General features: G+C 48.3%; 1 protein-coding gene across 3 annotated transcripts in view; it reads right to left on the bottom strand.

Annotated features, from left to right (window-relative positions):
• The window catches only part of Prkag2 (protein kinase AMP-activated non-catalytic subunit gamma 2), a 303,018-nt gene that overhangs the window by 209,849 nt on the left and 81,077 nt on the right, over positions 1-12,092 (bottom strand). For all 3 annotated transcript variants that reach the window (XM_008847248.3, XM_008847250.3, XM_008847249.3), the window contains exon 2: positions 6,753-6,824. In XM_008847248.3, the coding sequence (XP_008845470.1) occupies positions 6,753-6,824 (72 nt within the window). The remainder of the gene's footprint in view (positions 1-6,752; positions 6,825-12,092) is intronic.

Raw genomic sequence — 12,092 nt, forward strand, 5'->3', positions numbered from 1 at the left:
TCTCTCTCTCTCTGTCTCTCTCTGTCTCTCTCTCTCTCTCTCTCTCTCTCTCTCTCTCTCTCTCTCTCTCTCTCTCATATGAAGATCAGTAAGAATCCACGACTTCAGTTTAGCCACTGTCCCACTTGCCTATGGGAGTCGGGATAATTCAGGATAATTTCTGAGAATAAATGAAAACCGCAAGAGGTTCTTCAAGTGGTGGGGTAGCCATGGTGGAGGATGGAGAGGCAAGACACTCTGGTAGAAAGTGCACGTACAGGGAACGAGGACTCAGACAGAGACCTGAGTATGAATCTTGCTCAGCAATATCAGTGCAGGCAGATGAGTGTCCTGGGCCCTCTGCACCCGTTCCTTTCCTATAGAGTCAGGATGGCAGAGTGCTCCACAGGCTGCAAAGATGATGCCATGCTGCATATATGGACCTCTGACCTCCAGCAGCACTGTGCACTAAAGGGTCCTGATAGAGGAGGGACTTGGAGGCTGGAAGTAGAGGAGGGTTGAGCTGCAGGAGTGGCTGGGTTACAGGAGCTGTAACTCAGGGTCTGTTCCCTGACTGTGGGGAAACCACGATGGCTCCAGGGACAGGCAGTGACCATCAGGTGTATGTACCTGACGTTCACTTATGTCCACCATTCTCTGTATTTAGGTACCACCCCATCTGGTGGCAGAAGGTGCTGACTGGGACTAGAGTGGAGGTCATAAAGCTGGCAAATAAATATTCTGACCTCAGTACCTGTAATCTTAAACCTGATGTCACACATGTCCCAGTGATTACTGCACTCATGTCCAGGGGACCAAGAGTCAAGGCAGATCGAGGAGCAGAAGGGGGGGTCACCTTTGGAATCCCCAAGGCTGGTACACAGCCTTCCTCCTGCTATGCTGTGCAGCACACATTGCACATGAACTTGGCCTGACAAGGAGGTGGTATACTAGACAAATGCTGGCATTCAGCTCCAGGGAGGAGACAAAGGTGGACAGGGAAGTGGGTAGGTCCCCAGGGAGACCAGAGAGCAGGTGCAGCACCACCAACACGAGGCAGATGAAGGACTATCTGGGGGAGCAAGCCACCCACCATTCCCCCAAGCCACCAGAGGAGAGAAGACATTGGCTTTGGACAGGATGATGAGTGAGGTGGAGGCGGCCTTCTGGAGTAGGATCTGAGGAGATGCAGCCAGGACTCAGATATGGAGGGGCTACCCAGAGGCTCACTAGAGGAGTTGAGCCAAATACCATGAAGGACTTGAACCTTATTTGATGGGCAAGAGGGTTTCCATGACCTGGCTGAAGGAGAGTCCTTTCTGTATTCAGAACTGCAGGCCCCACAAGTCAGCTACTAAACCATCAGGCCAGAGGATGGAGCCCCAGAAAGCAGACCTTCTGCTCTCGTCCCATAAAAATGCCAAAGAACAGTAGACACTGGATCCCATCCGGGATCTCCTGCAGAGACCTGCCATGTGGACTGCATCCTGCTTTGCCTTGAAGGGGTGTCTGGGAGAAGCAGACCATGGGCGCCTCTAGAGTCGCCAGGGACACCCTGAGTCCGGGCCATTAGGCTAGCCGCAGCAAAATGATACTTCAATCAACGTAACTGAGGATTCCCTGGGTGTGGTTGAGACTCCCCAGTGTGTGCCTGGCTCCACAGGAGCTAATGGGGGGGGGCACTCAGGCCTCTGCAGGGCAAAGCTACTCAGACAGGGCAGTTTCTCATGGAGCTTCCAAGCAGGAAGCTGAGGTGAGGGCCAGGCCCTACTTGGGCCTTAGTCGGGCCTGTCTTTCTACCCAAGGGAAGAGAAAGTAGCTGGAGAGAATAAACAAGCATTCAGCAAGGCTGGTTTCAGGACTGGCCTGGGGGTTCTGGAAAGACAGGACATCCATGCTCTTGAAGCTGGAGGGACATGCAGAGGAAGGAGGTGACAGGTCAAGGGAGCCAGTGAGGCAGTCAGGGAGAGGAAGCTTGAAGCTGGGGGGACTGGGAGCCACCATGCCAAGGCACACAAGGGCCAGGCCTGGAATCCAGTGATGAGTCCAGTCACTCAGGCTGGCAGAGCCGAAAGTGGGTCAGGCACACCAAGTCCCCAGGGCTCCCCTATGGGCTGATCGTGAGAGGAAAGGAGCTCAGACAGTCTGAAGCCAGCAACAGGCAGATGTGCCAAGTAGTGTCTGCAGCCCTGCCCAGGGGAATACTCCCTGTGAGCCAGTCAGTGATGTGTAGACACTCAGTTGCTTTTCTGTGATCAGATCGCTGTGATCAAAATACCTGACTGGAAGCGACTTAATGGAAGAAGGGTTCATTTTGCTCATGGTTTAAGAAGGAACAGAGTCCATCATGGTGGAGAAAGCGCAGGAGCAAGAACAGGAAGTTCCTGGTCACTTGGCATCCACAGTCAAGAAGCAGGCTGGAGAGATGGCTCAGCCATTTAGAGCTGAGGACCCAAGTTCAATTCCTAGCACCCACATGGTGGCTAACAACCATCCATAGCTCCAGTTTCAGGGGATGCAACGCCCTCTTCTAACCTCTGCAAGCATTGCATGACACAGGTACACTTATAACATTCAGGTAATATACTCATACACATAAAAATAAAATATATATTTTTAAAAAGCAGATCAAGTGAGGCCAGACTATAAAAGTGCAAAGCCCATTCCCCAGTGACCCACTTCCTCCATAGAGGCTCCGCCTCCTAAAAGTTCCACAACCTTCCAAAACAGTACCACCAACTGGGGGCCAACTGTTCAAAGGAGCCTATGGGAGAAATTTCACATCTAAACCAGAAAGAGCAGTGAACACAGGAGACCTAGACAGTGTGGACAGACATCCTACCCACCCCTCTGGGGACTTCCCAGAGGATACTTAGTCCAGAAGTCTGTGAAGACTTCCTGTCACCACTGCCAAAGAGGGAAGGGCTCCCTAAGGAGATGGAGAGATCTTGGTCATAGGCATAAAGATGCACAAACAAGCCGGAAGGGGCAGGAAGCATTGATGTGAGATCTGTCCTGCTTAGGACACTTTACTGATTGGCAGTCTCCCAAGCCTGAGGTTCAGCATATTAAGACACAGTGGGGAACATACTGGACGGAGCACTCAGCAGCCTAGACTCAGGCCCAGCTGTTACAAAGCAGCCATGTAACTGTGGCAGCATCTTTCCACCATTCTGATGACATTTCTACAGCTAAAAAAAAAAATACAAGACTGTGTTGTGTGGGACCCCAGGACCTTTGGACAAGCCTGGAAAGGAAGTCCCAGGAGTGATGGAGAAGAACATTTCCCACAAGCCTCTTAGGATAGTAAGGCTGGGTTAAATTAACTGAAAGAGATATAAGGAGTAAGATCATGAAACACTTAGGTATCACACACCCAGTGAGGTTCCTGGAGGCAGGTGTGTCTCAGTGTCCACTGCCTCTGTCATCCTCTGGTGCCACCTGCTCCCCCTCCTTACCCTCCTTCTGCTAGAAGAGCCTGGCAGCAGCATACCCCATTCACCTTGGCCTCTGTCATCCATCTTCAGGGCTAAACATGGGCAGGAATTTCACTGAAGTTACTTCCTCAGGTTTTTTCATTTTGAATGGTGTGAAGAACTGAGTCGGGGCAGAGGCACACCCTACTGGGGCAATTTGGAGACTATTCTAGGGTGCGTGGCCTCACTCTGCCCCCTAAAAAAGGGCTTCCTTGTCTGTCGCCCATGCTAGAGGTTTCTGAGGTCTGATAGACAATAGCACTGCAGATAGTCCCAGGACTAGGGGGAGCAGCTTCTCTGGGGTGGGCAGTGGGAACGCTCAATTTCCCTTCCCATAATGCTGGTCACAGAGGCCCTGTCTCCTGGTTGCGCTGGGAGGCTGCTGGTGTGGGAAAAGAACATGTTTTACAGTTCCTGGTCTTCCACGGCATCTGTGACTCCTGAGAGTGGTCCCTTGTTTGCCAGGTCCACAGGGTAGGTTAGGTAAATCCTGGATGCAGCGTTAGGGCAAATTTGGAGCAAACACTGGATGGAGGCAAGAACACTTTACAGCCTTTCCCTCCTCTCAGCTGCCTCTCAGAGCCTCACTCTGAACCTCGAAGGCCACCAAGGGGGGCTGCTTGGGCCCGAGGGAAGCCCCCAGCTCCCTCAAAGCATCTCTGCCACAGTCTTGATTCCTACTGGCTTTTCCCAACAGGGAAGACAGTGTGCATAACAGGGCAGAGGACCAGAGGACCTGGCTGAGCTGGGGGCTCTGGCCTTGGTGGCGCCTGCCCAGACCTGAGGCCATTTTCTGATAGTCTTTCTGGCTGGGTCACAATAACCGCTAATAAAGTTGCTTGGACAGGGCAGGGTGGGGCAGAGGTCTGATTGCCAAGTGAGCCCCATAGGCCTAAACCAATTTGTTGATTCAATTGTATGTGATTCAAATGTTCAGAGAATAGACTGCTTTTTCCAGGATGCGAGCCCCCGCCCTAATCCCAGGCTGGTGAGCACCCAGCAGCCTCTCCTAGTTGCTGTAGGCCCTCTCTGCAGTTTCCTGTCATGCTGCGCTTGGGTCAGTGGGGTGGCAGGATGCCAGCAAGGTTCCCTGTCTAGCCCTCTCTGTCACTTTTACTTCTCAAGTGCAGAGGAAACCTGCAGGCTGTCTGTACTCTCTCCCCTCGGTGGCCACTATAAGTCCTCACCCACCACTGACAACACCGCACCCCACACTCCTGGCCTGACCCTGGATGGCTATTAGCCTTGGAGACACTGTGGTTTCCTAATGGAGGAAAAAAATGAGCCCTGAGGGAGGGGTGAGCTGTGAGTTAGGGAAGGACAAGTAGATGGGGTCAGGGAGCAGGGTGAGAGTACAGATAACCCCCAGGGCCCAGGAGGAAGGTGGGCAGGATATGCCAAAAAAACACAGCTACCTTCAAATTCACTTTTTATCACAAATTCAAAATTTCATCCTCCTTTTTTGCTACTTAGCACCCGTTATGGTTGGCTTGGTTGTCAACTTGACACGCCTGTGAAGAGGGGACCTCAACTAGAGAACTGTCTCTGTCAGATTGTCCTGTGTGTCTGTCTGTGAGGCATCTTCTTGATTGTTGCGTGATATGTGAGGGCTCAGCCCACTGTGGATGGTGCCACTCTTGGGCAGGTGGTCCTGGGTTGTGAGCACAGGCCAAGCTGGTAAGCATGTTCCTCTATGGTCTGTGTTTCAGTTCCTGCCTTCAGGTTCCTGCCTCACTTCCCTCAAAGATGGACCACCACTGTGATGGTCTGAATGAAAATGTACCCCCCATAGGCTCCAAGTGTTCGGACATTTTGTCCCTAGATGATGGCACTATTTTGGGAGGTTTTAGAAGGTGTGGCTATCCTGGAGGGAGCACGTCACTGGGGGTGGGCTTAGAGAGTTCTTAAGCCTTGCCAGATCTCCAGTCAGTCTCTTGCTTCCTGTACCTGCATGATGATGTGAGAGCTTAGCTTCTGCTGCTCCTGCTCCAGCCACCTCCAGCCACCATGCCTCCCTGCCATGATGGACTGTGATTCCCCTGCAAGCGTAAGCTCAAATAAACTCTTCTTTCTATAAGTTGTTCGGGTCAGCGTTTCTATCACAGCAACAGAAAAGTAACTAATATAACCACAAAGATGTATCCTTGCTCTGGAGTGTGTTACCGAATATGTTAAAGCTGTAATGAAATGCTTCTTTTAATCATGTGGCTATTAAATTTTTTTTTAAAAAATTTAAAAATATAGCCAGGCATGGTGGTGCACGCCTTTAATCCCAGCACTCAGGAAGCAGAGGCAGGTGGATCTCTGTGAGTTCGAGGCCAGCCTGGTTTCCATAGCAAATCCAGGCCAGCTGGGGCTACAGGAAGACCCTATCTCAAAAAGACCAAAAAAAAAATTTTTTTAAAAATAGTAATTCTTCAAAGCATAAAAATTTGCTCCTTAATAATTAGTAGATGTGAAAAACATTACCATTGAAATCTACCTGATGACTTTATAGTCACGCTCAGATACCAAGGCTCTCAGAAAGTAACCGAAGGTGACTATTAATAATCAGATACATAGAGAGTAGAAAGTAGAAACACATGTGCAAACATCTTAGTGCTAATTGCATTAAAAATGAATTTTTCTGTATGAAACTGTATTTTAATAATGGAATGGAGATCTTTTTTAAAGGTTAAAACCTCATTTAATTTTATGTCTTATAGGGTTTATACTGAGTACAATATTGTATAACTATTAATTCAACTGTAAACCTAAAAATTTACAGCCAGTTTTGAAAGAGATGCATCTTAGCTCTGGAAATTGTTATTGACTATGTCAATGCTGTTGTAATGAATGTTTCTTCTAAGTATGTGGTTATTAAGTAAATAATTAAAAAAGAAGATGGACCGTCACTTGGAAGTGTGAGAAGCAATGAACCCTTTCCTCCCCAAGCTGCTCTTGGTCAGAGTGTTTAGTCACAGACAGAGAAGCAAACACACAGCGCCCTTGCTCCTTTGCTGCTCTCGTTCTCTTTCAGCTCTTCCCACTCTGGGAGGCCGGTGATTACTATCAGCTCAGGGTGAGGACAGGGAGGAGGAGGGGAGCCCAGGAGACTCTCAGATTGGAGTGCCCGGCAGCACAGGGGGCACAGTCCTGTGCAGGGAGCTCCCCGGGCTGGCTCCGCCACGGCCAGTGCACAGGTGGTATGCCAGTAGAGGCTCCGTTGAAAGTGAATTTAGAAGAGTGTCTCAGCCTCTGCCTGCCTTGGGAACAATTCAGGTGGATGGCGGGAAGTTTCGAGAAAGGAGGTCTTACCTTCCGAGATGAATGCTTTTCTGAACTCTCCAGGTCTCCATCCAGGAGCGGCATGGCAAAGGAGCTCAGGTCCTGGGAGGGAGAGAGCACAAGGTCAGTGCCATTGGCCCTCAGGGCAGGTGCATGTGGCTCCAGGAGGGTATTTCCTGACCCGGGCAGAGTTCTCTTCCTAAGAACCAGCCAGTAGGGAGGCATAGGTATAACCATCCTGGGAGGAGTGACGTGTTCTAAAGAGGTACTTGTGCCCCATCCTTTGGCTATCAGATGATTGAAACAATGGAACCAAGAAATGGGCATTTATCCAGGAACCTCAGTCCCCAAGGTAAAGGCTAAAGCCTGGTGCCAGCCTTGTCCTCAGGAAAGAGACTTCACACATTCCTGACAGCTTGTCAGACCATCTTCCAGGACAGACTGGAGCCTGGAGCGCGTGTTGGGTCAATGATGGGTGGGACCACACTTTTTAACCAGGACTGCTTACTTAGATGTGCCTCTTTCCCTCCCTTTAAACCTAAGTCTCATGTCCGGACTCAGTAGCTGGACTTAGCAGGAAGGGAGAAGTCATAGAACCTCTTTGCTCTTCTTCCCAATGTGGCCACATTGAATAAATCATTTTCTGTTTTTCACTATTACTTATTTAATTGGTCTATTAAGGACAGATGTCTGGGCCTAGGTTCTTAAGGCTGTCAAGGGCCCGGCCTCTGGCCCTAATAACTCCAGTAACATCGGTGATGGTACACAGGTCAGAGGAGGTGAAGAACGTTAGCTGCCCTCCTTCCAGGATGCTCACTGATCTCCACAGTCCCTTCCAGAACATCAAGCCAAATGCTCAAGAGAAGCCACCACATCCCCCCACCCCAGGAAGTCAGAGGAAAGACAAAGGCATGAGCTGAAGGAACAGAAAGTAGAAGAGTCCAGGCAGGCAGGCCGGTGGAATGAGTGGTGGCCTGTCTGGGGCTGATCTGGACGTGGCTGATGAACAGGGCTTTCCCGTATAGCAAGGAGCATGAGGCCTCTCTGAAGCGGTCCAAAGAGGTGTGTTTCCTGGGAAGATGGCCACATGTGTGGAGGGTGCTGTCAGAGCATGAGATAAGCTTAATGAGCATGAAGGGGGTGAATGGGCGTAGGTAGCCTTAGTTTCCTTTCTTGTTGACATGATAAAATACACTGAAAAAAGCAACTTACAGGATAATGAGTTGATTTTGGCAAACAGTTTAAGGTACATTCCATCACAGGAGGGAAGTCAAGGCAGCATGAGCCTGGGGCTTGGTCACACTGCATCCACAATCAGGAAGCAGAGAGCCATGAGCACCAGCTAGTGCTGAACTCATCTTCTTCATTTTATATAGTCCAGAGTCCCTGTCGAGGGAATAGTCCTGCCCACAATCAAGATGGTGCTTCCTACATCAACTAACCTTATCAAGATAATCCCTCACATGCCCAGAGGCCCATCTCCTAGGTAATTCTCAAGCCTATCAAGCTGACAACACTAACCATCACAGGAGCCTAACTTGGACTAAGGGGCTGGTAGCTCACTGATGAGTCAAATGTAAGATGAAAGCATCACTTTGACCACTAGCCTGAAGATGCTTCTCTCCTGTGCCTTACATCTGGTCTTGGAAAAATACCTGCACACCAGAGAGCACCCACCTGACCACCTGCAAGTCTACTAGAATGTGCATCTTAATCCTCATTTTTACTTATTTTTAAAAATTGGAGTAAAATATGTACAATAAAAATCATCTGGTCCTTTTGTGCGTGTGGTGCTGGGGATGGAATCCAGTGTCTTGGGCATGAGAGGCAAGTACTCTACCACTGAGTCACCCCATCCTTCATCCAACCAACCATCTTTAAGTGTACAGTTCAGCGGCCATTAAGTACACTGCCTGCCTCTCTTCTGCATCTGTGACTGTATCTGTCATGAATCTGTTATGTCTGAATCACAGACATACACAACTGTGTCTTTATACAATGTCAGAATTTATTGAATTACAATAAAGTCACAAGCAATGTCAGTTTTGCTGGCTGGAATTTTCCAAGGAATCCCAACTTTCTTTCACAGCTGGCTGAGGCAAACAGAATCTTTCATTCCAATTATTAGCTGCTAATAATAACTCTCAGAACACATTACATATCACACAGAAAATAGATCTGTGTATACATATACATGTAGGTTACAGAATGACTACAAGGGGTTCAAGAAGCCGCAAGAGAGTTCAAGGAGTTTCAAGGAGGCCTTACTCAGAGGCAGAAGTGGGAAGCTGATAAGGAATCAGAGTCAATCAAGTGTTTAGACCAGACAGAAAGGAACCCAGTTAGAGGCAATGGCTGCAGACTCAAGTCAAGCCACAGAGGCAGAGTTGTGCTGAGTTTGGGTCAGTCAAGGTGCCAGACGTGGAGCCACAGAGATAAAGGGCAGGACCGGGTCCAAGTGGACAAATGGGGGGACTGACAGCAATTTGAGTAGGCTTTTTGAACACCAGGGAGTAAGGCTGATGCCTCTGGGATAGCTGGAAGCTCTCTGCCTGTCGGTTCCTAGATTTGCGTGCGTGCGCACACGCGTGTGTACACACACACACACACACACACACACACACAGTAGTCAGATGACAGGTCAGTGAGGTCGTAACTATTGCTGTGTTAGGTGCCCTCCTCTTCACTGATCTTCACTCAGTCTCCTGTGTTTGATAAATTCTCAGGCCCAGTTCTCCTGATGTGGTCTTTAATATGCCCATGTGCTAATGATGCCGATTCACTTTACTTTGATGAATTTCCAGGGTGGCATCCTTTTTACTTTTAGGAATCGGTCATTTATCAGTCTGTGCTGTGTGGGTGGTGCTGGACAAATGATGTTTACGTACCTACCAAGATGCAGAGTCATCTTCTAGTCTCAAAATGGAGCCAAAAGCTACGTGTAAAATGGAGTCTCTCAGGGCAAGGCACAGTTTGAGAAACCATTTTTACACAATATGGAGTTAAGGCAGGGTACTTCCTGATCTCAACAATATCCATTCCAGAAAGTTTCCATCTGTCCAAACAGAAACTCTGTACTCATTAAGCAAGAAATCCTCATTCTTCCCTTCCCCCATCCTGGCAAAACACCCCTCTCTCTCTCTCTCTCTCTCTCTCTCTGTATATATATTTATAAGAATCTGACAACTCTGGGACCTACAGATGCAGAAAGGACGAACTGTCCTTTTGTGACTGGCTTCTTTTACTCAGCACAGGAGTCATTCAGGTGTCAGAATGTGATGTGTTGTAGTAAGTGCATCTGAATTTCTTTCTTCTTTAAGGTTGAATGCCTTCCTGTTGTGTGGCAGAACACATCTTACTTCTTGGCCCATCAGCTGATGGACATTAGAGTTGCTTCTGCCTTTTGGCTATTTTGAATAACAAGCTGCAAACTCACCCTCACCCCACCACTCATCCCCAATCCACATGTTGAAGTCCTAACCCTTGAGATTTCAGGATGGAGACAGGCTCTTTACAGATGTAATTAACATGAACTGAGGTCATTAGCACCGCCAGCTAACCCAACAGGACTAGTGTCCTAGAAGAGGAGGACATCAAGACACGGACACAAAGAGGGATGACCGTGTTGGGACAGAGAGAGGTGCCATCGATAGCCAAGGAGAGAGAGGCCTCAGGGCAATCTATTTTGCCCATACCTTAGATTTCCAGCCTAGGATCTTCAAGGAATGAATGGTCCTTTCTTATGACAGTCTAGCAAACTGACCTACAGAGATCTCGTGACTGCTTTTGATTCTCTCAGGTGTATATCCAGAAGCAGAATTAATGCTGGACACAGGTGTTTTACACCGTTGTAGTTTATTGTTACACTGTCTGACACAGCCACCAGACACTACTCTCCTGCAAACAGTGCATAAGAGTTTCAAATCCCCCCACTATTTTTTGGGACAGGGTCTCACTATGTAGCCCTAACTAGTCTGAAACTCGTTATGTAGAGCAGGCTGTCCTCAAACTCAAAGAGATTCACCTATCTCTGCCTCCTGAGTGCTGGGATCAAAGGTGTGGGCTACCAAGTCTGGCTCAAATTCCCCACATTTTCTTCTATCATCTATGTATCAATCATCTCTCTATCAATCATCTATCTATCATCTATCAATCATCTATCTATCATCTATCAATCAATCATGTATCTATCATCTGTCAATCATCTATCAATCATCTATCAATCTTCTATCAATCTATCATCTATCAATCAATCAATCAATCAATCTATCTATCATCTATCTATCTGGCATCTACCTAATCTAGCATCTATTCAATCTATCATCAGTCTTATCTATCTTTTATCATCTCTATCATAACTCCATCCATCCATCCATCCATCCATCCATCCATCCAATCCATCCATCCGTCCGTCCATACTGGGGATTGCCCTGGGCCCTGTGTATGCATGTTAGGTAAGCACTCTATCCCGAGTTCCATCTCCAGCCCCAGTTTCTCCACATTCTTGCTCTGCCGCTCAATTTCATGGTGGTGAGATCCCACTGGTGTGAGATGGTATCTCATGGTATTTGTTTGTCTTACCAGGTGAATAGCATCTTTTCATACTCATATTGGTCATTTGTTATCCCTGGGAAAATGGCCTTTGCCCATTTTTATAGTCAGGTTAATCTGTTGTTGAACTGTAGGAATTCTTTTCACACCCTAGATCTTAACCTTTTATCAGATATAGGAGCGCAAATATTTGCTTATTCTGTACCTTTTTTTATTATTCCAAAGAGAGGCAATTTTTAACACATTTTTCCCAAGCGAAATCCTTTCTTTCCACAAATACCATTTGTTCCTCACACGACCACCCCAAAAGCAGGCCCTCAAGATAAGGCAGTCTGCGGAGTTGGGACCAGGACACTCTCACATGTAACTTTCCACTGCAAGAGCTCACGGAACTGTTTGATCAAGCCAATCATAGCTCCTCAGTTGGCTTGGTCAAGAGGCCAGCCAGGGAAGTCCCCTGGCACTGATGGCTGGCTTTTCTAGAAGGTTCCCCTACCCCACATTCCAGGATTCTAATCTGGTCTCTCATCTCTCAATGCACCTTGGCGGCTTGTATAGGAAAAATCTCTTCCTGCAACTGTAGCAACCAGCCTGTCAGTTTGGGGGTCAATGGGGCCCTGGCTTCTCTGCTCAGCCAGCCTTCAGGGAGCATGTCCTGTGCAAGCAGTCTCTGAGTTCTTAACAGAGTTCAAGCTCCCTCACTGCTGTTGTCTGTCTACTCTTGGTCCAGACCTCTCCCTTCTCACCAGCACATTGTGAAGGCGTTTTCCTGGGCAGCACGAAGGCAGAGCGATGTGGAAAGTGAGGTGCCGCCAGAGG

Source organism: Nannospalax galili, unplaced genomic scaffold, assembly GCF_000622305.1.
Source record: "Nannospalax galili isolate Female #2095 unplaced genomic scaffold, S.galili_v1.0 scaffold302, whole genome shotgun sequence".
Taxonomy (NCBI): domain Eukaryota; kingdom Metazoa; phylum Chordata; class Mammalia; order Rodentia; family Spalacidae; genus Nannospalax; species Nannospalax galili.